Source organism: Acanthopagrus latus, chromosome 3, assembly GCF_904848185.1.
Source record: "Acanthopagrus latus isolate v.2019 chromosome 3, fAcaLat1.1, whole genome shotgun sequence".
NCBI classification, from domain to species: Eukaryota; Metazoa; Chordata; class Actinopteri; order Spariformes; family Sparidae; genus Acanthopagrus; species Acanthopagrus latus.
The window spans coordinates 5,428,503-5,456,298 of record NC_051041.1 but is presented as its reverse complement, the minus strand read 5'-3'; the positions used below and the strand labels follow the sequence as shown (position 1 = coordinate 5,456,298).

The window sequence follows — 27,796 nt, the reverse complement described above, 5'->3', positions numbered from 1 at the left end:
GTGTCCATTTGTTTGTTTGTTTGTCAGCAAGATTACACAAAAACTACTGAATGGATTTTTTTCCATTTCAAGCATCGAGAGAGAAATCAGCAACATTTCTAGGATGATGTGTTATTACCATCAACAGAAGACTTCTCCAACACATACTGTTTTCATTTTTTATTCGTACATCTTAAGATTGTGTTTAATGTACAACTAGCAACTGGAAAGAAAGTCTATCATACTCCATTACATCCTGTTTTATAAAGAACGTTACCGTACGTGTGTTGTGTGTCATGATTTATACATTAGGTGGTGGTGATGTAGTAAAAAGCTTTCTTTTACAATCAGCCTCATGGAGTCCGCCATAGTACTGCTTAGTTTATTATTATTAATGTGACTACATACACTTAAAGAAATACTGTATGTACAGTATATGCTTCTGATAATGTGGCTCATTATGCATAATGGGTTCTCATGTAAGTGCAAGACATGCTGTTACGCGCAGAGTACTATATACAGTGCTGGTACCATGCTCTCTTTGTTTGTCACATCCAGTTGTTGTCGAGGAAAAGGTAATACAGAGACTTCAGATACAGAGGAGTTTTTCCTCCTAGTTGTCTACATGCAGGTCAGAGGGTGGAAGGATGTCTGCTGTCCACGGGAGAAGCCTGAAGACAAAGACAACATGGGTTAGGGATTTAATGGAAACTATTCGAAACCAGTTTTTATAGAAAATCCGGTTCATCATAAGCACTACGCTGTTCATGATGGTCGGTTTATCCGATTACTCCTGAGTCTTTATGGCATAGAGTTTATAGAATATCATAAATCCCAGACCAAACAGACAGAGGATCTGACAGATTCATCAATAGGCTGCTGATATCTAAGAGCTGCTGTCAACCTTCAGCCAGATAAATAATCAGTGAGTCAGGCAGATTAGAACTGTCCCCAGATATTAAATACAATTATTCTGTTAGGTAACGTATTTAGATACAAAGCTCAATCGAGAAAAAAATAATTGCTGATTACCTTTCCAAAGTGCCACAACACAATATAATGTGAGACTGTGTAAGGAAAATATAAAAATATTTTTCACAGTACATTGTTTTAAATGAATTACTGGAATTATCAATTTAATTATATGAACTACAGAAGGGATCCAATTAGTCTAAATTCAATGGTTTTCTTTTTTTGGTATTTTTTTGTGTCCATCAGTTTGTGTCCTTTTGTGAGGAAATATTAAACATCATCTTATGTTTATTTGTTCTTGCTAGGAATGCACAACATTATATTGGTGTTTGTCGGCCGATAATTAAATAAATAATCTGAAACCAAATCTCTTTAATTGACTCGACAAGTTCAGCATCTACACTCTCTGATAGAGTACGTGGTGGTTTGCACTTTTAAAAGTTGGTTTGTGAGAAGAAGGGGGGCTCAGAGAGGAGGAAAAACTTTTATGTTAGAACTGGGGACCCTGTTTACCTGATATTCAACAACAAATTGTATTTATTCAGTGTTTCTTATGAAAAACATGCAATTTAATGGTAGATATCTCATGGTAGAATAATGCAGCGAACATGTATTTTGTCTTCGAGATGACAACATACCTGTGCTATTCTCCGACCTGCACTCCTGCGCAGTTGTCTTTACTTTCTGAGGCTATTGCTAAATATTCAGCATTTCTAGAGAGAGAGAAGAGAAAAAACAAGGCCAGGTTACCAACAAGAAAAAAAAAATACTTTGGCAGAATGAAATGGGTTGAAAAAATGCAAAACTTAAACATCACTGCTATGGTTGTATGACAGGTCTTTGTTTCGTGACTTACAGGAGGGAGGTTTTGGTTTTGGTTTTGGTTTTTACTACGGAGGAGGATGACAAGGCGGAAACATGACAGGTAGATACAGGAAGCGTGACAAAGAGACACAAGTGAAAACACACAAACACAATGGAAACACTGATCACCTTCAAAATAAGCACACAAGACGACGGAAGAAATGGGAGAGTTTTTAACCAAAGAGAGGACGTGACGAAGAACAGGGTAAAATTATAGGTGTGACTTCAGCAATAAAACATGAATAAAAGCGTGCAGTATTCATGGGGAAATACACACTTGCCAAGGCAAACTTTTCACACCAAAGGTTTGATTTTGAACATATCGGTGAGTTTGGGAATGAGGCCCAGGGTCAGCAAAATTCAGCTGTGCGACACATTTGCTTCCAAAATGTGAACTACTGTCGGTGGTTAGCTAACAAGCTAGAAAGCCAGTCAGTGCTAGTCAGTCCCAAATCACCAATTGCTATGTTTCCAGTCAGTTGGCTCAGTAACTTGCTGGCTGGCAGAACGATAAGCTTTCAACTTTATTCAAGAGATAGATAAAGTGGTTTATGGTTAAGTGACTGATGTAAGATCTGTGGTTATCACAGGCTTAAGACATAAAATATGTCAGTAAATACCTCACAATTTATTGTAAAGCATTCCCCAAAGACTTTTTGTTGAGGGAACCTGGGCGATGCTAACTTCCACCACTCTATCTTATTAAATCGACTCCTGTCACGTAGCTTTGTGTGAAAACCATTCCTCTTTTGTGGAGCAGACAAAAGAGGGTTGACGAAAAGTGGAGCTATCAAGTGACTTCGCTTCCTTCAGTTTGGAGTTTTTTTGGCTCTCCGTTTGCTCAAAGGTCAGAACTGTCAGGACAGCTTGCTGGTGGTCAAGCCCACCAAGTAAAGCTCTATGTGAGAGACTGACCTGGCTTGTTTCAAGCTTTGCATGCACGCAGGAGCCAAAGAGATATATCGATACAGTAAACTGTCCTGCTCAGTAAATATGGCAGTCATTACTGAATCCACAATTTTAAGACATTATTATCGATAGTCATAGTCGATATATCGTTACTGGATTACAGACTCAAATATCTGTGGAGGTATTTGTCTCCAGTACTTTGTTTGGGCTCTACGACACAAGAAAACCTTGAATCTCCAAATTCTGCTTTTCAACAACTGATCTTTCAGCTTAACCATTCATATTCGTCATTGAAAGAATCTTCACATCTATAAAGAAATAATCAAATGCTCTGTAAGGTCAAAGCTGAATCAGAATAGCTGGAGGTACAAGGTTTTCATGTGTCATGAGCATGTGAGCATACAGTGTACATACGTAAACAAAGTACTTACGCAGCTTCTCGTAACGCTTCCTCGCCGGCTGCTGATATTTTCCTGTAGCAGTAAATCATCTCTATGAGCAGCCAGACCTGAAGGCCGATGATGGACACGTACATCATGACCTCGGACACGATGGAAGCCGTTCCTCTGGTGGCTGAACACAGGAATCAATCAATCAATCGATCAATCAATTTTTGTCGGGATGGAAGTGATACTGCAAAGCTACCTGAGGCCAAAAATTGCTTTTAGATGGTAGATCTCTCTCTAAACACTCTATCCACTCCGCTAGGTCACATGGGGCTCATCACAGTCGGACTACAGAGACAATCCATATCGAGTGCCTTTCAGTGATGGAAATGCCTTTTCATTCACTCATTACGGTCCGGAAAAGCTCAAACATTTGTACCAAGGACTCCATTTTTACAATTTTTGCATTTTGGATGCACTGGATGGCTACCGGATATATAAAAAAGAAATAAATGCATTCAGGACACCTTCAAACGGATTTAAATTTGATTGGAAAAACCACCTCAGGACTCAAGTGGTGGTTTTCAAATCTGTTTAAATTGTATTTTACTCTCTCACAAGGTAATTTCACATTAAAATCTGCCATCCGTTAATTCCTTGTAGTTACAGAGTGACGCAGTTGATTTCCTCGTACCTTTCCTCACCACGGTGAGGTGGACCACCTTGCTGACGACGGTGCTGTACTCGTAGTTGGCGTAGAACAGGATGCGGTGGAAGAAGCAGCGGTAGGTGCCCGTGTCGTTCAGGGTGACGTTGAGCACGTAGATGGACCCGTCTTGGATGTCGTTGCTCCTCTTGCTCCCGTTCCAGTCCACGCGGTCCATGAAGTGCTCATCCACTATGGTGGGGCCGTCCTCGTTGTAGGTGTAGATCTGGAGCCCAGGAGACATCAAGGTTGATCAGATCTATGATCGATTCATCCAACTGATTCATTAAGAAATGTTCTAATTCCAGTTCCTTAAATTTGAACAGTTTCTGTTTGTAGGCTGAATATCTTTGGGTTGCGGACAAAACAAGACATCTGAGGACGTCATCTCGGGCTTTGGTAAAACAAAGAACAACTAACAAAAACAACTAATCCATTAATCGAGAAAATAACCAATAGAATCAACCGTGAAAATGATCATTACCTGCAGCCCTACACGGTATCTATGTGCATTAGAGATTAGAGCACAATAAATACTGGGCAGATAAATGATTGGCTTAACAGGTGCAGCATTTACAAACTCTGATACAGAGGAGCAATAAAAACATGTATGCATAAAGAAGAAGGCAAAGACCCACACTCCTGTCTACATCAGTGGAGCTGAGGCAGAGCAGGTGAACAGTTTTAGGTTGCCTTTGAAACACCATCACTGAGAACCTATCTTGGTCCTCACACGTCACCGTCCTGCTTAAAAAAAGCACAGAAAAGGACTCCACTTCCTAAGGGAACTGAGGAAGGCTATAATTTGGAGCAAGATGTTGGTCAACTTTCTGACATCCTGATTGGATAAATCACAAACTAGCATGGCTCTTGCACGACACAGTACAGGAAGCTCCACAGCGGCTGATTAAAACCAAACAGAACATCCCAGGTACCATCTACAGAACATCAGAAGAAGGATACTAAAAGACAACAACACACCTGAGACACAGTCTGTTCTCCATGCTGCTGTTTGACAAATGATACAGAAGAATCCACCACAGCTTCACTCCTCAGGCTGTGAGACTCTTGAACTCATGTAGCACGAATCAAGGACTAAATCTGTTTTTTACGTGTACATAACACAGTCAGAGGTTTCAGGGGAAACGTTCTGTATCGTTTCCAAAAGCGTATGACTTTCTGTTGTTTGACTGAGTGATTTAAGTGGAGATCAGCTCGAGGAGAAGACGTCAAATGTTTGGTAGGAATTCAGAAAGTTTCCGTTCCATAAATAGAGACTAACGAAAGCATTCGGCCTGTTGTTGTTTTACTAAAAAGGTTTTTGGAACAGGGGCGGCTGTAGCTCAGCTGGTAGAGCAGGTCGGCTAGTGATCGGAAGGTTGCTGGTTCCAAATCCCAGCTCTGGGCTGAGCTGAGCTGCATGTCAAAGTGCCCTCGCCCAGAAACAGCTGGGACTGGCTCCAGCAAAAAGCCCCGCGACCCCATAAAAAGGGATAAAGTGGTTACAAACAATGGAGTTTTTGGTGCATCTCTTGGAAACACATGGTAAACCTCTGTTTAATGTTACGACAATTTGAGCTGGAGGTAATTCCCTCGGGCAAAGTCTGAGGAAATGAGGACTTATGGAAAGTGGCCATAAAGGGCTCCGTGAGAGCCATCGATACTTCAGCCTCAAACGCACCTCAGTTCTCAGTCTTGTTGCTATTCTGCTGAGAAGTTTCTTTGTATCAGTTGAGAAATCCCATGTGGTATTTTCTTTGGCTGCTATCTTGACTTGAATATACAACAACAGGAAGTCAACACAGCTGTGTGTCCTCTCTGGAGCTTCGAGGATCTCTAGCTGGTGTAAAATATCACAATCGATCCTTCGTGAGCCTCACAGTGACCTCCACACTGGGAGGTATCATCCAATCGAGGGCGTGAGTGTGTGAGAGAGAGAGACAAAGGAAGGAACAGAGCTTGGCAGTGCAATATATATACTTATATAAATAGATTGTGTCTGGAGGAATGCAGCCGAGGACAGATTTGATTCAAACGATGCTTGCGCAACTACAATATCCTCTGGAAGAACAAAACCTTCCTGCACTCTGCGGCGTGCTGCGTCAGTTACATTTTGTGCTGACTTAAAAAAAAAAGAATCCACTCACATGAACAAAATCAGCTTCTCCTTTGGGCCTGAAGTACCACTGGACGGTGGCGGCGCCGTCCACTTCACTCCTTCTCTTGCAGGAGATGCAGCCCAGTTTGAATCCCTTGCCGGCCACCGCCTCTGTGTCAGAGTCCACCTCGGCACAGGCCCCATGACACTGGTACACTGTGAGTAAAATACAGAAAAGAGAAACGATTACTCCGGGTTGACACAATGTAGAAACACATCATGAAGGTGACAGGTCAATGAGTTTGAACTCACCAAACAGGCTGCAGAGAAGATAAAGGAGCAGAAAGTGTGACTCTGCCATGTCACCGGATGTTGGAGTCGCTTGCTTTTTTTGTGATGAGCTTTAACACCAGCGCTCCAAGTGTGGAGCCCCGAGAGGTGACACTCATAAACTAAGCACCTCCCAGTTAAAGATAAAGGATTTCCCTCTTACTTATTATTTCTTGTACTTTAATAAGATCGGAGCTTGTGCGTCAGTAAAGTGCAGGTCATGTGTCTGGAGCTAAACACAAGAGGCCTCCTCCAACGGTTAAGCGTGTCTGATCTTTGGCTCAAACCAGCAACAGTTTCCTGATGGTCACAAGAATTTATTGCCACAAATGTATTGCAATCTCCCCCCCCTCCTTCTTCATGTATCTCTATCCAGGCTTGGGGGCTTCCTTGCTCTTTTAATTATCAGTATGAAAGAAAAAGAAAAAACAAAACAATATATACGTGGTGACTCTCACAGTGCTCCCCAGATGAAACACCCTGAGATTAGATTATCTTCTTGTTCCCTGAGGTCCCTAATGTGAGATGCACAGAGGGATCATTAGTGCTGCCTGGGGCCGCGTGCTCCGTTGACAGCAGGTACACAACGGATGTTTAGATAAGGTGCAGCATGCCAGCTACAGACTGAACGTCTACGATACACTTAAGAAAACACACACTGGTGCATATATCATTGATTTGCATGCTTCTATATTAATCAAATGGCTACCTCTTTACAGGCTACAGTACTTAATGTTTCTCCGTGAAAAATCAAGAGCCTTGTTCTCCTGGATGGATATCACAGGCCTTCTCCCTCCTTCCTTCCTTCCTCCAGGCTGAATCCTGTCCTCGGGGAAAGATAAAAAAAAAAACAAACACAAATCCTCTCTCCTGCGATGGAAACAAAATTAGAAAAATAAAAAATACAAAAACCCTCACCTATCTGATTCACCTAGCTCGTGGAAGAGACGCTTCGGTCGTGCGCGCATTGCAGATAAATGCGCGCACACGGCTACATAAAAGCCCGAGAGAAAGAGAGAGAGAGAAAATATAGATATCTGTATGAAACACGTCCTGCCGTCCCAGTTATGGATGCTGTCTTTTCTCCTACGCCACAGCAGCGGCGCCCCTGTCGCCCCGATCAGAGGATGCTGCAGATGCACTGCGGTAAAAAAAAAAAAAAAAAAAAAAAAAACGGCTCTGCGCGTGAGTGTGACCGTTCAACGGCTGCCAGCTTTTAACGGCTCCACGAGCTCCTGCTTTTTAAATTAAACTGACACACCAGCAGCTTTAGCTTTATTCCTTAATGTTGCTACGAGGAGGGCTGGGTTTTTACACGGGGGTTGCATCACATTTGACGAAAGAACAGACAAAAAAAAAGAAAAATGGTTTAACGGTTGATCTGATATTGTGGTGTACTGGCCCTTTAAGTGAAGTCCACAGGGGGAGGGGGGGAGCCCAATGATGGCATCTTTTCTCACCTAACTCCGGATCAGTCATTAATTAACAAATACATGCGCTTGCTAATGATGAATCCAGCGTCTACAAAAAAAAAATAAATAAAAATAATAAGCCTGACATTTTCTATTGTGCCGTGAGGCCAGTGTGACGGCATTTTATAGTGATTAAAGCCACGTATTCACACCAAACACCCACTCGTGTTGTGCGCGAGGATGCTGATGCTGATTTGTCAACCAGCTAACAACAGCTACGCCTCCGGGCAAGCTGCTGTTAGCATTAATTAGCTTGCCTTTTTTTTTTTTTTACACAAACAAGGGAGGGTACATCGTGTCTGGAATTCACGAAAATAATGTGGTGTCGCAAATAGCTACAGCACGTACCGACAGCTCCAAGGTAAAGTAACTAAGCTAACGTTAGCTAGCTAGCTAGTAGCGACGGTTAGCTAGGGGCTAATGCAGGCATGCACCTTTTGGAACTTCCCTGACGAAAACACTGGGAAGCGATGACTGATGCTATCACCAGAATTAGTGTTTAGAATACTGCGCTCAAAGACAACCGTTTAATATTGTATGACGAGCTACGTTAACTAACTTATTGCTTCGTGTCTTCAGAAGCCCATGTTAGCTAGCTAGTAACGTCTTCTGGTTAGCCAGGTGCTAACCTAGGCATGCACCTCTTGTAGCTTCCCTGACGAGAACACGGGGCAGTGTTGACAGGTGCTATGACAATAATGAATGTTTATCGTGCATATTTTAAACACAACCGTTTAATAGTATATGACGAGCAATGCAAACTAACATATTTCTTCGTTTTTTGAGAAGCTAACTATAGGTAGTAGAGTGATAGCTAGCTATTGAGCATCAGGTGGAACTCGCTGCTTTCAGTTTTTGATACCTACAACAGGCTATGAATGAACATCTTTATCCGCAATGAATCTGCTTATGTGTTTTATTTGATGTTAGGGCGGAAACGCTTATATATATTCGTATAGCTAATCAACTGACAGAGTGAACATTAAGTAACATAAAGTTGGCATCTTGTGAAGGTGTGATTAATGATTAATGGATGAAATGCAGATGTACCGAACAATACATTGTCCCAGCTTCACAGTTAAGAGAATTTGCTTCTATTGTTTATATGATTTTATAGAGTGCCAAGTATATCTTGGCAATCTTGGCAAGTGTTAATTTAGAAAACAACCAATTAAATGATAGATCATTTTGAAGTAATGACTCATCAGTACACAGTATATAAATCTTACTGTTCAAATTGGTTTGTTAACTAAAAGTTCTGAGCAAGAGTAAATGTTGACCAATTATAAGCATTATTGGACGGATATTAAGCTTTTTCTGTCAGTATCAGGCATTTTTTCTGTCAGATTGCCATTAAAATAAACTCATCTAAAGATGTACTACTTTGACTATGATGCACCATCTGTTTTTAATACTGCCCTTGGCAGAAAGGTTTCACAAGTTACTGAAGATGAGAAAAAGTAATTTATACAATGCCAGGGAAAGGCAGCGTCACAGCTATGGCTGGGTATCCGACTTAAATTGTACTCTACTTTGATGGCACTGACAGAATTGCCTCAATACTGTTGAGTATTGAAAAATGTCTTGCTGTGCTGTCCAAATTACAATACCTAAGGAGCTGAAAGTGGTATTGTTCAGGAACTGGTATCAAAATCAAGGTATCAGTAATTATCAGTAATGATTGTTAATGATACCCTGTCCTAGTCACAGCAGCAAAGGAACAACCGGAACAGATGCATAATATAGACTACAATATAGTCACAAATAATTGACCACTTTGGCACTTTCTAATGCTTCAATCTTTACTCTTGTGTAGCCATGGATCCGAGCTGCAGTGCCTCAGCTGCTCCTGCTGGTTTGACAGTCCAGGTGTGTTTCCCCGGAGCCCGAGCTGCGGTTCTGGACAATCTGAACCGCCAGCGGGAGGAGGGCCGGCTGTGTGACCTCTCCATCCAGGTGCAGGGTCAAGTCTTCAGGGCCCACCGCTGTGTGCTCGCCGCATCCTCGCCTTACTTTCATGACCAGGTAGGCTGGAGTACATCAGTGCCGTGTGTATAGATGAATTTATTTGAAATAAGTTGTTTGTTGTTCACTTAACTGAACCTGTATTTCCATCCAGATGCCCAAAACTTTTCAGGATTTTTGTTCATATCTCTCCACAGGTCTTACTGAAGAATGTCACAACTGTTTCTCTACCTTCAGTTATGGACCCAGTGGCCTTCGAGAGTGTCCTGAGTTCTGCCTACACAGGCCAGCTGAGCATTGTGCATGATGACATTGTGAACTACGTCACTGTGGCCAGTTTCCTCCAGATGTGGCACATCGTAGACAAGTGCACCGAGATCCTGAAGAGGCCCCGGCCCTCGGCGGAAGTCATCCCTGGAGAGGCGGCTGTAGCACACCATGGCACTGCATCTCGCCAGCAGTCCCCGAGCAGCACAGACTGCTTATACCTGGAAACGGAGGGAAGAAGGAAGGAGAGGAAGCCTGATGCGTTACCCCCCTTAGCTACATGGAGACGGCCGCAGCAATTTCCTAGATGGGGGCGTCCACGGGCCTCATCAGCTCAGCACTTAGCAGACTCTCAACTGGACACGCTCCCTGGATATGCGGATAGTGATTACACCAGCTGTGAGGAGGCATGGGTATCGAGCCAGGCTAAAACAAGCCAGTTTGTTCATGATGGACCAGGACATAATACCCGGAACCACGGGGGGTTCCCTGGAGGTGACGCGTTAAAGCAGAAAGTCAGATTTCAACAGCGGGGAGCGCCGGCAAATGCTGATAGGCTACTTGATAAGAATAGAGAGAGCGGGGACTGTGATGAGATGCGAGAGAGGAGGAAGGGTGAGAAGAGGGAGATTGAGGCCGATGAGGGAGTAGGAGAGGAGGCGGAGGAGAAGAAGGAAGGCTTTGCACAAATGGGACACTGTGGTAAGACACAAAAGCCTCATTTTACTTTTAACACAACAAGTAATATATCTCTGCCTAACAACATGACATGAAATTAATGATTCATTTTAAACAGACACACTCAAAGTTTTATGTCGAAAACTGAGATTAAAGTGCAAACGTTTGTCTAACATCCTACAACCAGAATGCCTTCCAGATTGCCTAAAGAGATCAGTTCAGCAAAAGATTCAAGTCACAGTCAAAAGAAAACGTATGGGTGTTGTTGTTTTTTTTTTTTTTGTCAAGGGAACCTCATGATTCGTTTGGAAGGTTTGATCAACCTCATCACACCAAATCACCTACTCCAAATCAGAGTGCTGTTTTCCTCTGAATGGGTCCAATCATTGCAACTTCTCTACAAAGTCTGCATGCTTATGAGAGGAGGTTGATCCAGTCTTACAAAGTAAAGCGATGTGGTTCCTTGGCCCAAAAAAAAAATCACTGTTTCTCTGAGTTTTGAAGGAAAGTAGAAGAAATCTATTTTTCTGAATATCATCTCCAACCCCCCATGACTGCCATGGCCCTGATATGCCTGTGTATCTCTTTGTTCTGTGAATACTTTAAACTAATAAGCTTCAGTTTTCTGCATGTAATTTTAGTCTGTGTTCCTCCAACAGGCCTCCACGCAATTTCAAATGAGAGTGTAGGTCCCGGACAAATCACAGGGAAGCCCAGTGTGGAGGAGATGAAGGAGAAAGTTCAGAGAAGCTTGGTAGAAAGCGATCCCTCCTCAGGCCCGCCCAGTGTTCACGCTTGCACAACAGACGGAGGAGCTCCAGGTCCGCCCTGTCCGGTCTCAACCCGGCTGCAGTGGCAGATGGGTCCCTGGTCTCAACAAGAGCAGAGGCCTCAGGAGGGAGAGGCCGGCAGCTGCAGTAAAGACGAGGATGACGAGGAGGAGGAAGAGGACTTTGAGGGTTTCACCGAGGGGACCTTCAGCAGAGACACGTATGACGAGATTGAAGATGGCACAGGGCAGGTGTCCCAGAGGCCTTTGGTGCCGGTGTCTCCTGACTTCACTGTGGCAGGCTCAGAGGTGAACTGGCCTTCCACCAGCGTGGGACAAGGTGGCTCACTGACTCCCACCTCAAATCGCAATTTGTCTCCATCCTCCGCTGCGTTTCCACCACCCTGTTCACCCCCAACCCCATCTTCCTCCTCCTCCGTCTCTCTTGCTGGCGCCCCCTACACAGGAAAAGTCCACTTCTGTCACTGTGGCAAAGCCTACACCCTGAAGAGCATGCGTGACCGGCACGTGAAGATGCAGCACCTCAATCTACGGCCCTTTGGCTGTCCTGTTTGCACAAAGTCCTTCAAGATGAAGCACCATCTAACCAAGCACCTTAAGACTCACGGGGGGCTGCGGCCCTACGAGTGTGGCCTGTGTGGGAAGAAAGTCATCTGGAGGGACAGCTTCCTCAGGCATCAGGCCCGATGTGAAAGACTCGCCTCTAGCTCTTCAGCTAACAGCAACAACACGAGCACGCCAGCAGCTGATATGGACGACAGCTACAGTTACGGATTTGAAGACGGGGAGGCTTTTCTTGCAGCGGGAGGACAAGTGAAAGTGGAGGAGGTGGATTTTCACGGGGAGATGGAGGACGGGATGGGTGGCCTGTTGGGCAGTGTGTCTGGGATTGTGGACCAGCTAAGAACTCAGTCACAAAATGTAGCCACCGGGAGTCATGTTTTTAAAGAGGAGGCGAGTGAAAGCTTTAGTGGAAATTAATGTGAAACAAACATTTTTTTTACAGCACTTAAATTGCAACCCAATCACCAGAATGAATGTTGCCAATTAATGTTTCTGCAAACCAGGGATTTCTGGAAACCTTACATTCCTTTAAGGTTCAGTTTTCTGTTTTGATAGATGATAGATTGATCGATGTCGTGACAATGCTGTGCTTATGATCTGGTTAGGTTTAGGCGCAAAAAATTTGTTAAGGGTCAAGAAAACATAATGTTTTTTCTTAAAAAAGCTATTTTTGTCACTTCAAACACAGATCAAAATTGTCCCATGGTCTCCTTTAAGAATATCCAGTAATGTCACTTAGAAATGTTGTAACACAGTCTCAGACTGTGGTCACTGGCTCAGCAGACCTCCTGCCTGTAACTCCACCCACTGATATGACAGTCAGTCATATGCCTCTAATGTAAATGTGATATGACACATTTTACAGAAATGTCAATATGGTATGAAGCCTATGACATAGACAAATGTGAACTTTTAAGTTGTTTGTAGAAATGTTAACTGCCAACATTTTATCCTGGTGCCTGGGACATAAATACATACGAGAAGGACAATGAATGTCATGATAACTTTAAAAGTCTATGGACTCAAATCTTTGAAGGCTTCTTTGAGCAGCCACATGTGTTTTACCTTTTTATATGTGCACTATTTTTCATGTCATTGGTATTTTGGAGAGTAAAGTAACAATCACAGGCTTCATTCAAGTGATCCTTTTTATTTTGTGCCGTGCCATGTAGCCTCTTGTTTAGTGATGCTGTACATCTGTACTGAGCAGTGTTGTGAATGTACTTCTGGAGCCCGAATGACGTTAATTTTGCACATAAATTATTTACCATTGATCTGCATTAGGAAATAAATACTAAAAATATAAAAGTGTTTATTATGCCATATTGATGTCTCTTCACCACATGTAAAGAAAAGGAGTCTTGGTAATAAAACCATTTTGTTTTTATGCTCATTGATTATGGACTGTTGGGTTTTATTCTACAACACTAAGACTCATTTTGAATCATTGTGGCGAATTTTAGTGTCATTCTAGGACCTTGTGGGAACATTCTTGGTTATTCTCGGTCCCTGAAGAATCTAAGCTCATTTAGTCTCGCACACTGTGCATCATTCTAGAAAACCGCTTGGCTCAAACTGGATCGCTGAACCGTACTTTTTGCAGCACAATGTTGGAGCACCAGAGGTCTCTCTTGCTCAATGCTGCGAAAAGGTCTCATTTTGTACAATTTAATCAGGGTAAATGTACGCTGCAGTGTTTTCACTCTCACTGTGTTCGAAGACAGCATCCCCCATCAGTCTTGGAAGACCTCTGAGCTAATATGGACCGTTGTTTGATGAATTCAGATGCATTTATGGGAGAGATTTCCATCACAATGCAAACATGAGCCTGTGACAACAAAGCGGTACTCTGACAAAGAGGTGCGATAAGAGCAAATGGTATTAGACAACACTAAAATGTAGCCTGTTGTATTCAGACACAGCACAGGGAATAACACAACAGTTCAGAAGAACAAATGCTTAAAGTTACAGTTTTTCTATTTCACGTTACTTGACATGTGAGTGACCAGTGCTTGCGTATAGACGACCCACCATGGCCCCTTCACTGCATGTGAATGCTAAAATGTGTCTGGCACAGAAAACATTACCTCTCACCTCGCCTTCATGTGATTGTAATGATGAAACAATTATCGTGGGAACATGAGAGAGAGAGAGAGATGATGCTGTTTGCTAATCGTGGCGTTAGGCCAGTTGTCCTTGATAAGTTCTATCTGCCCGTTTGTTCTGATGATGAGAAACATTATTTTTCCCACCTCTGAGTATCTTGAAGTGTGTGATTATATGTAGAACAGCATGTACAGCTCGATGGGGTTAAGCTCTTTCGGGATCGTTGCCTGAGATGGATGATTGGCCTCCAGAGGATATTTCAAGATGTGTGTGGGAGTGTTTCCAGCGGTGGATCAAGGGTTTAGTCGGAGGCTGATTTAGTAACATACTTTATTTTTTTCCTCCCTCTTCAGTTATTCAGCTGTACAGTAAACCTTTAGGCTGCTTCAGAGATGTTGCAGCATCACGGTTACCCACATACCACTCTCTTGTTCCTGTATGTCATTCTAATTTCTTTGGGATAGACTGGAAAGATTTAATAGATAATAAATAATAACTAATAGAATAATATGACAGCAATGTGTGTGTGTGTGTGTGAGACCAAGACTTGTTTGATCAGATGTCAGAAATGTTGGCTGCTGTTGGTTTTGAAGTTTGAAATGTTTTTTTGTATTACGGACGTTTCTTTCCAGTTTTTTTTTGTTAGGTTATTTCCTGTGAAGTTGGTGAACCTGCTCTCTGAAGTCTGTTCTTTCATGTCCTGGAGGGGTTTCTTCTTCAGAAGTCAGACGACAAACTGTAGGTATGTTGGGTTTTAGTGTGTTTCAACATGCATGCATGCATGCATTTTTTTTTTTTTTTAGGATACTTGTGCATAACCAGGAAATAAACCAGGAGGCCTGTTACATTTCTTCCAGGGAACAGAAGCTGTGAAACTACTGCTGGTGAGTAAGAAGAAATATTTAATCTTGTCTAGATACTTTCTGGGTAAATTGTTGTGAAACTGTTGAAGCTGAGTGTTTTCGATCAGTTTCAACCACGTCAGCTGTGTAAAATCCTTCACACTTAAATCATTATGCATTTATGCACTTAAGGTATCCTTGATAAATAGCAGCTACGATGCTCAGATGATGGCTTCCGAAATTGTTTCTATTTTTTCCTTTTTTTATTCAGTTTACGGTGATACATCGTGGTTTCTTTCTTGTGACAAATGTACTTATTGTAAGTCGCTTTGGACAAAAGTATCTGCTAAATGCCCTAAATGTAAACGTAAAATGTATGAAACTTTTTGACAAGTTGCTGTGTAATACTACTTAAAAATCAATGGCATCCACGTCGAATTTATCTGGCTGATTGGTCAGTTTGGCTGAAAAATAGATGCAACCAAGGAGACAGGTTTGTCAGAAGAAGACGTGTTTATTTCCAGTTAGAGTTTTTACATTAAGAGGAAACAAAACACTCAGTTTTTCGAAGTATCAGTTCCTAGTCCTGTAGCACCACCACACGTCAGCAACCTCAGAATAAAAAACAAACAAAAAAACAACACCTTTACAGTTCTTTTGAGAATTTAGTGAGAGTGAACATACAGACAGAGCATCGGGATGTAATTTATCGCGAACAAAATGTAAAATACACGTCAGAACTTTTTGAAATCAACATGCTGTCCCAAAACTCCTCCTCCTCCTTCTCGACCATCCGAGTGCCTCCACCAAGAACCACTTACTGTCTGACCATCAGATACAACTAACATTTATCATCTTCTACATGCAACACGAATAACATCAAAACTTCAAACTTAATTTAAGATGCGGACAGGTAAAAGAAAAGAGAGCAGACCAGTCGGTTTTGTTTTGTTTGTATTATTTAGTTTAAACAGTGCATTTGAAAAGGGCGCTTTGGATGACGTCATACTGTACATGTTTTTGTTTTTTTATTAATTCCACTGAAGCGTAATGAAACAAAAGTGTTACATAGAAAACCAACATTAGAGTCCACGCAGTTCAAACACTGAAGGTTCCCAGTTGTGTTTTTTCAGATACATTTCCTTTATTTTATTTTTTTGCGACATACATTTCACTCGAGCACAGCGACCACACAAACACTCCGTCTAGACTTCACGTACGAAAAACAAAACAAAACAAACAAAAAAAAAGGCTTGTTTGGTGTGAGAGTCTGCGAGATACACAAAGCGCCACTCGTGTACAAAAATGCAGATGACGGGAGACGAAATATAAAACATCTGCCACGCACGGACCTCAGACAGCAGACAGTAGCACCATCAGACCAAAGATACTTGAATGGGTGATTTTGTGTTTTTTACAGCTACATAATGACTGAGACGAGATACGCTGAGGAGCAGGATTAAAGAGACAGTGAACACCTACAAATGGTGGATTTCATGACGCGGTGTCACTTGTCTAAACATACAGGAGGCCGCTGTTAGTGTGTTAACATTTCTTGAGGTTGTGAGTCCGCCGCTTGCAGATCTGTTCCTCCTTCTTCTTCTTCTTCTTCTTCTTCTTTGTCACATCCCGTTGGCGTTGGATCTGCGGCTTGGTCCTCGGCGGAGAGCTTAGAAGATGGTGCTCCAGCGTTTAGGGGGTGGACGGGACTTGGTGTCTCCCTGGAGAGAAGAGGAAGAGGATGATGAAGGCTGAGAAAACATCTGTTCTGACATGCAAGATGAACGTGTGGTTGGGTTTTTTTTTTTTTTGTGGTTGCTGAAAGGTTTGATTGTCAGTTGCTTCACATTTATTGGGAGTGAAGGAGACCATCCACGCTGAAAGTAAAGCCTCAAGCGAGTCGAGGTAGATGGCATTTGCAGAAAACGAATCAATGAAAACAAATGGGAGAAATTTAATATCTGTGTTTAGATGTAAAAAAAAAATGAAAATGTTGCTCTTTAATTCATTAGTTTATTATGATGACAGGCTGATGTGTATGGAAGATGATTGGAGCCACTGTAAAGAGAAAAACTGACTTCTGACTTTTACCTCAATTCTGAATTTAAACTCCGATTTTGAAAAAGTCAGATTTGAGATTAAGATCAGAACTGAGAGAGAAAAGTCAGAACGCTTCTCACAGTGTCCCTCATCCTCCCCGTGGCTGTGAAAGCGTGTTGATGAAAGATGATGACTGAACCAAAAGGATGACTTATTATGCTGCTTTGATTCATTACTCACTGATCTCTGACGAGAGCATCACTGCAGCATTAAACACAGACAGGAAACAGCGTTTTGTGAAGCCCAGTTTTACAGTGCAAAAGTAGGAAAATCAGGGCGAAACAAGGATTCAAACGTGTGGTAGAAGCTCACCAGGTTGAAGAGTCTGGACAGTGTGCTTTGGTCTCTGCGTCTTCTGACCGGCGACTTTGTGCTCTCAGCACGCGGTGACGAGGCCTAGAAAAAAATGCCTCTATAAGCACAGATGGAGACCTGAAACCAGGGCGCTGCTGCTCCGCCATGGTCTAACCTTTAACCAGACAGTTAATTTGTTTTATATCGATGGCCTTGTACTTCTAACAAGATGAGGAACATTCAGTCTCAGAGCGTCAGAGATCTCCGACTTCTTTCACAAAATGCCCGAAACAGTTGCTTAAATATGTTATAGAGGGCACAATTATTGCTGTTGTTGGACAAAATGCACACAACACATCTACAAATAATGTGTCCTGATATAAGGAAAAGACTGCATACTTCCTCACTGCTGCCCAAACTTCTGCACTTGTTGGACATTTTGTACATATATCTCTTTATCTTTCTTCCATCTTCTTTAACTGCATTGATATCAGCCAATCGTTCTGTGTATGGATCTATGTTTCCACTGAGTTTTAAATGTGCAGCACATTACAAAGACCAAATTCCAATTTTGCATGCAGGTGATACACTGATCCAATTAGGTTTAACTTAAACAGACTAAAATAGACCACATGTCAAAAATGTGGATGGACATTGGGGCTGATGGTTGGAGGCTGGTGTTTGTGTCCCACGAGAAACTGAGAGGCAACGTTGACTTTTTCAAACTAGAAAAAGGTCGACTGTGAAAGCAACTTATAACGACCTGTATTTTCTTGTTAGACGGCGACCTCTAGTGGCTGTAGTCATTGTTCAGGTAGCAAAGGAGGAAGTCAAGCGACGTAGAAAAAAGACTGTAAAGACATAAAAACTGCAGTAACGTATGTAACTTAAGTGCATTTGTAACTAAAGTAGCATAAATAATGTAGTTTAAGCCAAACCACAATGTTTGCCTAAACCTAGCCAAGTAGTTTTGTTGATTCAACCTGATTGTGAGCATACGACGAAGGTCAGGTACACTGTTGCTGGTATATTCTAACAATTATGTTGTTTTAGGAGTCAGTGGCAACTGATCTGTTCAGTCGTTGTGCAATCACCCGACTACAGATCTGCTCTCCATAGAAGGAGAAGGACTGACGCATCACCTGCACACAAAAATTGCATGTAACTTGGAAGTGTAAAGTCATGTTATTTGAACGCAGGTTGATGAGACCTGCTTGAAAGGTCATAAATTGTTTAAATCCATAACCTTATTTTAACTTTTACTGCACCTAAGCTGCAGGTCAAAACAACAAACGGCAGGTATTGTGGTTTCCCTGCAACAGCAGCAGCAGTGTGGTGCGGATGAGTCGTCTGTGTTGTTTTGAGAGAATAACGTGATGGAGACACGGAGGAAAAACATGAACATGTGACAGGCCCAGACTCAGGAAACCTTCAGGAGGAAGAGAATGGATGGCAAGGACGAGGTAAAGACTGACACACAGGTGGACAATGACCGCCGAATGACACACGAGTGGCCGTCCGGAAAGGCAAAACAGATGTCAAAACAGATGTTTCGGTGAGTCATCTCTGGCTCAGAGAGGATGGAGGTGTTACAGAGAACGAGAGTTGTGAAAGAGAGGAGGAGTAGGAGGCGTGAGATGATGCAGGCCGAGAGGTCCTAAGAGAATATGTTTACCGGCTGTGGTTCATAAATAGTTGAGCAGTTTCAAAGTCATCCAGAAGCAGTGAGTCGCTCTGGATTGAAGCAAAGAAAATCAATTTACCAATAAGCCAATACTTGATGTGTCAATAATGAATAAATCAATATCTTTCAACCGATGAATCAGTGGATGAGAATGTTTTTTTCTGTGGAAGTGTGAGCTGTCGGAGCTTTCAGCGTCTGTGTGTAAACACTGGTGAATCATCCCTCCTTTTGAATGTGTGCTAAATCCACATGCTGGGGTACAAAAGATGTATTTCTTCTTCAAGGCACAAACCAGAGAACGAGACGGGAGGTGCGTGAAGGTTAGGTAGCAGGTGCACTGCACACAAACAAGACGTTGCAGACGAGCTTTCTGCAGACAGAAATGGGATTATTGCACACACACACACACACACACACACACACACACACAGGTTCAGTCAGCAGTGGGGCTACTGTTTGACTGGAGAGGGGAAGGTTGTGTGACGTACCAAGCCCAAGACGTCTCTCCACTGGAGATGAAAAGAAACAGACAGTGACATGATGAGATGAGAGTGTGGTGGCATCAAAGATATAAGAAGGCGAGATTAGGCCATGATGTGATGGTTAATAAACTAAAGAGGTGTGTACTTCCCTAAAACCAGCCAACAACATTTTTTCGGTTTTTCGCATCAGTTGTTGTACATAAGAGTGACTTCTCCAACGTAACACTGTGGCCCCCCAGGTTTGTCATGTGACCCACTGGTTGGTCAATTAGAAAATGTAATTCCATCTATATACAGTAGAATTATCATTTAGTTTTAAATATAAGCAACCCTGCTGGAAAAAAAAAAAAAAAATAGCATAGACCAGCACCAAAACACAACATATGCTGGTTTTGCTGGTGACCAGTCACTAGCAAGACCAGCGTGTTGTGTTTTGGTGCTGGTTTATGCTAGTTTTTTTTCCAGCAGGGTTGCTTATATTGAAAATATTATCTTTAAACTAGTTTTTACTGCTACACGTAATCAGATAAACTACCGTTTAGTTGCTACTTATAGGTAAACATGAGCTTTAAAGCCCATTGTTTAGTGCTAATTAACTAAACTGATATTTAGTGCTAATAGCTAATAGCTGAAAACTATTGTTAGAGATAATTTACTAAGCTAATGTTAAATGCTTTTAGCTAAAATAGTATAACGTGCCAGTAACTAAACATTAGCTGAAAACCATTGTTAGTGCTGGTTAGCTAAAGTAGTGTTTAATGCCAATGGCTAAACATTTGCTTACTACTACTACTGTCACTGCATATTGGCTAAACTAGCGTTTAATTTTAATTGCTAAACATTAGCTTTAAACTAGTTTTTGTTGCTGATTAGCTAATATTAAACTAGTTTTATGTGCTAATAGCCAAATATGAGCTAAAAACCAATGTTAGTGCTAATTAGCTTAAGTAGCGTGTAATGTTAATAGCTAAACATTTGCTCGAAACTACGGTCACTGATAATTGGCTTGACTAGTGTTTGGTACGTATTAGCAAATGTTAACATGCTAACATACAAACCTAGGCTATGACTATAGCATCATACTCATTTTATTGATGGCCGGCATTTTTGTTCGTAAACATTTGACTGTCTTCAGGTCAGATCCACTGAGGGAGGGGATAGCAACAGTGCTAGTTGCTGTATAGCATTTTATGTGATAGGCCTCCTACCACTGGATGGTGCCAAAGTTATAAGTACCACACATGATGGCCTAAAGCCCCCCCAAAAAACTACCCCAGGGTACCCAGTGAACCCTGAAGTGGATATCCAATAAAAAGTCTAAAACATCATTCAAGAAACTTCAGCTGTTTGAATCTGACAATTTGACAAATGATGGAGACCATTAGTCACGACTAAAAAAGGGATCAGAAGTCTTCTTGTGAATTATCAGTGCATCTCTGCATCTTCACCCCTGGAATGATCAACAAAAAGGAAGATATTGTGAAAAAGTGAGACTCACCCTGGATTTAGGACGAGGGGAGGAAACCTGAGAGACACCAAGCAACAAACAAATGACAGAATGACTGATTGGGCAGGGCAGGAGAGCAGAACAACAAAACTCTGTTGTGAAACAAACAGATGATTGAGCCGCTGATTGAACCCTTCTCCCGTCCCCCTTTTTTTTATGTAAATGAACGAGTCACGCAGCTTTGTAATCTGTGAGAGAGCCGAGGAAAACAGTTCAGCGCGCTGTTCTTGAGACGCTGCCGGGCTTTTTTATGCCAAAAGTCGGATCCAAAGCAAATCAAAAGGAAAACTGACAGTTCGACTTTGGAGGAAAATGGTCTGTTGTTTGTTCTGAATTGCTCTGAGTAATACATCACACTGTTTGGATGAAACTCAGGATGTTAGCAAGTGACTTTATGTACATGGATCAACATGTGTATAAGCGGTTATTTAGGAAATATTTTCAGAGAAACTTACAAAGCTCCTGAAGAAATGCACCACAGCATTCTCGTTGGTCTTGCGGCGAGTGGAGGACTGCAGGGGCGAGGAGGCAGAATGACCCCTGAACGACCCCTGTGAGGACCAACAGAGGTCAAGTTAATGTTGACAAGATGGAGTAAAGCTGCTGTCGGATCACACGGGAGTCACATCAAAATGCATCAGCACCGTGCAGCTAAAATCTTTTCATACAGTATATTCATGATGGATTAGCTCGGCATGAGCTCGAAACAGACATCAGTTATTTCCTGAAAGCGTGTGCTGGCTGCGCCGTTCCTCCTTATATAATGATTACAGTCATTATAATAGGTTCAAGGCCCTGCTGAGTGGAGAGTCACATAATGTGCGAGGGAGATGAAGCCTGGAGAATTAATCATTAAATACAACACAAGCGGAGTAAGAAGGTGAAGGCTGAGGTCATCGACTATTTGTACACATTGAAGAGATTCATCTGACAATCTCTGCCGACGGCTGATTCATCCTGCAGTCTGACCACAGACTCGCTGTTTGGTTGGTCGTAATTTCTGTGTGTTTTCTGCCATCGGTGCCCTAAAAATGATACCTCTCACGTATAGATATCTGTCTTTGCAGGACAGAAAGCCTGTAACACGTGATGGAAGAAGAGATCTTCATCCACCTGAATATATTTGCGATCTGTGGTAGATTGTGCCGCAGATGCTCGTGTGAGATGAAAGGCGGTCTGACTCCTGAGGGCCCCTCCCATCACACCGCACTCAGTCTGGATCTTGAAAGAGGTTTTGTCCGTCTGAGGTTTTCCTATCTGCAGCTCAGGGCCAGCCTCACATTACAAACTCAATTTACCTGCATCTTAGTGATGGTGCATCTGCTGCGCATTTAGCTTTGGTTTCCGTTTTCCCTTTATGTTTTACTCTTTAACTTATAAACTCAGATGACAGAATGTTTTTTTTTTTTTAATTATGTGAACTGATGAATGACTGCAGATTAGAAAAATATACAATAATGATGCTATAACATTTATAATCCCACAATCCTACAATCCCAGGGCGACACTTTTTGACGATTTAAGAAGCAAATTTTCTGACAAAAAAGACCTGTAAAATTCAGCATCTTAACTATCACAGCCTCTCAATCATTTTGGTCCCAGTCAAACAATCGCAATCATATTATTATCAAATTCTGAGAATGAAGTTTCTTTTCCTGTGTTGCGTCTCACAAAATACACGACAGGCCAGGCGGCATGATTCGCTTAAAATCAAAGAGGAATGAAGGTAATCGGCAAACTCAGATCACAATCAAGAAGATTCTGGTTTGGGAAATAAACTCTCACTGGTTCTTTAAACAGAATCTCTCTGAATCCTTTCAGCTGCGGGCAAAGCCCCAAACTAAGAAATATACTTTTCGCGGCTGGTAAGAACAAACGACAAGTGAGTTTGAAAGTAAAGACGTAAATCTACATGTTTAGTATGTGAAGCCCTGATTTTTTTTCCATTATTGGCAGCTCTTGTGGGCAGTAGAAAATGTTGAATACATGGATTCATTCTTTATTTTACCTTTCTAATTAAAAAACTGTAAAGAATTCAACTTGCAATTCCTTTTTTGCTTGATGTATGGCATTATATCTGCAGAATACTCCACAAAAGGCAGTTCTGAGTTGTCTTTTCCTGTTGTATTCCAAATTATCAAGCCTTTTTTGTGTTCCTTGATGGGTTGAGGAATTTCTTCTGCATCTTAAATTCCATTACAATTTTTACAAACTCAGTGGATAATATCTTTATGATATATATCTTCGAGCTGTCGTATAAATAAAAAAGGGTTATTTCCCTAGATTATGAAGCGCTGACATTTTGATTTTCATGCAATATCAACAAACAGTCAACAGTCTTCAGAATTCATGTATCAGAAAAATCAGGCGCTTCTATGGAGGAACTGGATTTCTTTTTGAGTTTTAAGCCACTGACTGGAGTTGCAAGCAAATTCCAAATTCAACAAAAGTCATAGCTCAGTATTTTAGTTTTAAAAGGCAAAAAAAAAAACCCTCCTGAACTACCTCTTTAAAATTCAGACGCATCAATACTCACCTTGCTCCTTTTCTTTTTGTCTCCTCCAAAGAACTTGCTAATCTGATCCATGAGACCGGGGTTCTTCTTTTTCCTCCCGAGCCCGAAGGTGCTCTGCCCTGAGGTGCTCGCTGTAGCCATGCTAGTATTCGCTGAGGCTGGGTGGAGTTGACCTTTCTGTATCTACTGAGTACTCCTCTTCAAGACTGCCCACGGTGCCAACACCCGTCTCTGCAGCTCCGTCAGTGTCGTTTGCAGCTCTTTCTGACGCGTCTTTGAAGGTGTTGTTCCCCCCTTCGCTCCCGGGGCACCATGGGACATGAGGAGGGTCAGGTCAGGGTGGGTGCGGTGAGGCTGGAGAGTCAGTGAGGTCCGTGGCTCTGGCTCGGTTCCAGGCATTCTTCAGAGCTTCAGTGTCTGTGTCAGTCACTGCCGCCCTCCGCAAGGGCCCGGCCATTGTTCCTGTCCCCATCTGCTTCACCCCGGCCGCAGGGACAACAAGGGTTATCTCTGAGTCTGCACTCGCACACCCTGATGCAAAGCAGCCCGCACAACTGTGATCCATTGTTGAATCGGACTCATATATTTTCTTAACGGACGGTGTTTAAATTAGACGTACAGTCACCCAGATTAACATATGGAGAGGCCCAGAAGAAAGAGCGAGCCTGTGTGGAGACGCGAGCCAACGATCTGCGTCTGCACAGCGATGGAATAAAGTGGTGGTGACTTGGCACGTTCAAAACAGCTCTGTGACTCAGAGCTTTATGACTAACAGAGCTTCAAAAGTTGTGTTTTGGACAGAAATATCTTGGCTACTTGTCTCTGGCTCAGTCCCATTCCCAGTTTTTTACCTTGATATTTTAGGGATGGTTGAAATCTCCAGTTTGTCCGATATATGGTCGCTGGTTTGATTCCCGGCTCAGTAACCTGTTCAGTCAGTGACATTCATTCCTAGCTGTAGGCTTAATCTTACTTTTGTCAACAATGTTAAAGTACTATTTCATGCAAAAAGCTAAACGATAGCTAAGAAACAGTGTTTGGTGCTAATTAGCTTATTGCCTATTAGCAAATATTTGCATGCTAACAAACCAAACTAACACAATTGTGTGTTAAACCTGCAAAACACCAACATGTTAGCAATGTAATGGTGAAAATGCAAAACTACTAAAATATTAGCCAGAAGTAGACCTGCCGTGCTAACTTTTAAGCTAACAGGGACAAAATGTTTGAAGTGATTTAAAGTTTGTACCTCATGTGGCCCTTTGATCGATTCATGACAAAGAGTCTGCAAACCTTGAGAGAAGATTGTTGTGTACTCGTCTGCTCCAGCACAACATTTATTGTGTTGTGAGGGTTTCTGTCGTTGTGCCTTGGACACACAATTTCAAACATCCTTGAATAACTGTGTAACTTTTAACATTGTGAGAGTCGTGCACGCGTTGTGTCGCCCGCGGCGGCCGCAGCAGCCGGTGAACAAAGCCGGATCTGTTGCAGGGTAAGTTGTGTTAGAAAACACCCATGCAGCATCAGAATATTAATATTTTGGAACAGATGCCTTTTTGTTGGAGCTGTTTTTCTTATTCAAAGTCAGAAAGTTACTTTTAGAGAAGCAAAGTGTGTCAACGGATGAAGCTGTTTTTATATCACAGAGCATTGTGACAAGTGGAAGCAGGAGGATGGTGGAAGTTACAGAACTGTGTAACATTTCAGAACTGTGTTTTTGTCCTGTTAAATAAGCGAAATACAAGTGAAATGTTAAGTCCAGTGGCACCAAATCAATCAAATGTTCGTGGCGTCCATGTTTCATCTGATGCTAACAGCTTAACATCTGACCTTCTTTCCATCTAAAGGCTCTCACAGATGAACGGTATATGTTAAATGTGGAAATGAGATAGTAAATAGAAAAGTGTCACGCTCTGGTTTGGGTGAAATATCTCCTGAAGACACAGACACAGGCTTTGAACAGGAGCTGCTCCTCCACCGTCATGCTGTGGTGCCGCTGAGCTTCATTACAGGACAATGCTTCAGGCTCTAATCATGTTCCTCTCGTCGACAGTCCCCCGCTGATGTCGGCGCTGCAGCTGGATGTATCAGGACCTATTTTTTTTCTTCCCTCAGATGAAGCCCAGCGCACGTTACAAAGAACACTCTGTTATTTGAAAAATGCCCATGTTGCATAAACCGTCAGTGCAGCAGCATGTTTTCATATTATTCTGTTACGGCACATGATAAAACACAGGAGGAAATCTGGATCACAGAAATGTTCGTCACTCAGGAAACAAAACACTTGTCAGCCGTACGCTTGTGTGGCTCAGGAGGTGGAGCGGGTCGTCCGGTTATCAGAAGGATGCCGGTTCAGTTCTCAGCTTCTCCAAGTAGCAGTGAGATCAGTAAGTGGAAGGTTACAGGTAGCAGTAATGGCAGAAAGGTTGGTAATCAGAACGTTGCTGGTTTGATTCCCTGGGTAGCAGGAGCAGTAGTAGTCATGTCTGTGGACACAGTAGCCAAAGGTCGGTCGCGGCTCAGGAGATAGACTGGGTCGTACAATAATTGGACTGTTGTCGGTTCGATTCCCAGCTAGAAGTGGAATTTGTGGTTGCTGGTTCGATTTTTGGCGCCCTCTGTTAATAGCAGTAGTCCAGTTTGTCTCCAAAAGGAAAATAAAATAAAAAAAACTCAATGGTCAGGTCTTGTTGCTTTAAGCTTTTTTTTTTTTCTCAGCCTGGAAACACGACAAAAAAGTTATTTTCAAGCTCGATTAATTCTAATTATAAAGTAGAATTATTAATTTTAAAAAGCTAAACTGTCTGAAGGTATTTATTTTGAGTAAATCCATATTTATTGTTTATTGCAGTGAGAAAAGTTACATACTTTTGTAGTTTATGTTATTCAGTGGAAAACAACATGACGTTACTCACATCACATGTAGTTTCAGTGTTTGGTGAATCGTCTGAACCAACATCCAGCACCACGTCGTAAACCAACTGTTAGTCCTTATAATACAAACTAATTGGAAAATTACTCGTCTTTCAACAACCACAGGACTCACAGCTCATTCACAAAAATTAAACACAATTACTCAGGGAAAACGCAAATCCTCGTAAAAAACGGACTTGAGGCCTTTATCTGAACTCATCTGCTGAGGAATCCCGACTATGACAGTGGGTGAAACTTTCATTTTAAACATGGGCGCCCGAGTCTATGGAGCCAACATGGCTGCCCAGCTTCCTGTATAAACAGATAAAAGGGGGAAAGACTCATAGGGAGACATGTTTGTCCACTCTGCTCTGTACACAGTGCTCTGTCTGTTTGCCCTGCAGGGCCGGGCCCTCGGCGCAGCACCCACGGGCCTGACAGAGGTAGGGAACAGGAATGCAGATCGTGGGCTGACCACACTGCTTGTGCCCTCGTGTCCAGAAGAGTCTTGGATTTGTTCCTGCGGCTGGAAGGTCGAGGCTGGGCGCAGGGGGAAACAATGGCGGCCATGCAACAGAGCTGTGGGACACAAACACGGGAGATATCCTTGAACCCCGGCAGGAATGTTGATGTAGACCAAAGACGCCCACCGAGACAGGCAGCTGAATCTGCTGCTGGAGAGATGGAGGAAGAAAGCCGGCCTCTGTTCCATCACGTGTGCAGAACATGAACATATGTTAGGCTTTTTTTTTCACAATAATGAGTAAATGAGAGTGTAAGAATTCATTTGATGCCGTTACTTCAGCTGCAGAGAGTGTTGAAGGTCACTCGAGCTAAAAATAGTCAAAAAGGAGCCCAGAGTTGGTTTCCCTTACGTAGAAACATTTCTGATTTAACAGTCAGAAGATAGGAGAAAGTACACTGATGCTTTTCTTTAAGTAACTTTTTTCCTGTCCTGTCTTTGCATCAACTACACGATCAGATATGTGAAATAAAATCCAGTCTCAAAAATAAAAGATTTAATTTCAGGCTTCATGTTTTACCCAAAAATGAACTTTCTGTTTGACTAGTTGTCCTGTCACTTTTTCACCATTACGTATTTGCGATAACATTTTTACATTAACAATGTATTTTTTATAACTGTACATAATTCCTAAAAGACTATTTCTGGCAGTTATAGTCTCAGTCTCAGCCTTGTTTTACATCAGTGAGTAAAAACAGTTTGATGGCTCCTGAATTGTCCATGATCGAGTGCAGGAATTTGATGCCGTCACAGATTCAGCTGCAGAGTGTTGAAGTTCACTCGAGCTAAAAATAGTCAAAGAAGGATGTGGAGGAGTTTGTTTTTCTCCTGTATAAATGATTACTTT

At 42.2% G+C, this 27,796-nt stretch overlaps 3 protein-coding genes across 9 annotated transcripts; 1 reads left to right on the top strand and 2 right to left on the bottom strand.

Annotated features, from left to right (window-relative positions):
- Window positions 1-144: 144 nt before the first annotated feature.
- Window positions 145-6,368, bottom strand: scn1bb (sodium channel, voltage-gated, type I, beta b). Its single transcript, XM_037092986.1, has 6 exons — window positions 6,227-6,368; window positions 5,964-6,130; window positions 3,805-4,042; window positions 3,156-3,297; window positions 1,590-1,664; window positions 145-650 (listed from the first exon to the last, which is right to left on the bottom strand). The coding sequence occupies exons 1-5, from the start codon at window positions 6,273-6,275 to the stop codon at window positions 1,595-1,597; spliced, it is 666 nt and encodes a 221-aa protein (XP_036948881.1). The 5' UTR covers window positions 6,276-6,368; the 3' UTR covers window positions 145-650; window positions 1,590-1,594.
- Window positions 6,369-7,197: 829 nt separating this feature from the next.
- Window positions 7,198-13,377, top strand: zbtb22a (zinc finger and BTB domain containing 22a). 3 transcript variants are annotated; one of them, XM_037092941.1, is made up of 4 exons: window positions 7,198-7,390; window positions 9,533-9,741; window positions 9,879-10,650; window positions 11,286-13,377. In XM_037092941.1, exons 1-4 carry the CDS (start codon window positions 7,222-7,224, stop codon window positions 12,395-12,397), a joined length of 2,262 nt encoding a protein of 753 aa, XP_036948836.1. In that variant the 5' UTR covers window positions 7,198-7,221; the 3' UTR covers window positions 12,398-13,377. The 3 variants fall into 3 exon arrangements, with proteins under 3 accessions (XP_036948836.1, XP_036948838.1, XP_036948839.1); XM_037092943.1 differs by lacking the exon at window positions 7,198-7,390 and adding an exon at window positions 7,398-8,077; XM_037092944.1 differs by lacking the exon at window positions 7,198-7,390 and adding an exon at window positions 8,128-8,400.
- A 2,041-nt stretch (window positions 13,378-15,418) lies between these two features.
- mbpa (myelin basic protein a) lies at window positions 15,419-23,797 on the bottom strand. Of its 5 annotated transcripts, XM_037092990.1 has the most exons (7): window positions 23,532-23,797; window positions 21,451-21,546; window positions 20,987-21,013; window positions 19,495-19,515; window positions 17,341-17,424; window positions 17,209-17,229; window positions 15,419-16,649 (listed from the first exon to the last, which is right to left on the bottom strand). In XM_037092990.1, exons 1-6 carry the CDS (start codon window positions 23,649-23,651, stop codon window positions 17,227-17,229), a joined length of 351 nt encoding a protein of 116 aa, XP_036948885.1. In that variant the 5' UTR covers window positions 23,652-23,797; the 3' UTR covers window positions 15,419-16,649; window positions 17,209-17,226. The 5 variants fall into 5 exon arrangements, with proteins under 5 accessions (XP_036948885.1, XP_036948882.1, XP_036948887.1 ...); XM_037092987.1 differs by lacking the exon at window positions 17,209-17,229; XM_037092992.1 differs by lacking the exon at window positions 19,495-19,515.
- Window positions 23,798-27,796: the final 3,999 nt, after the last annotated feature.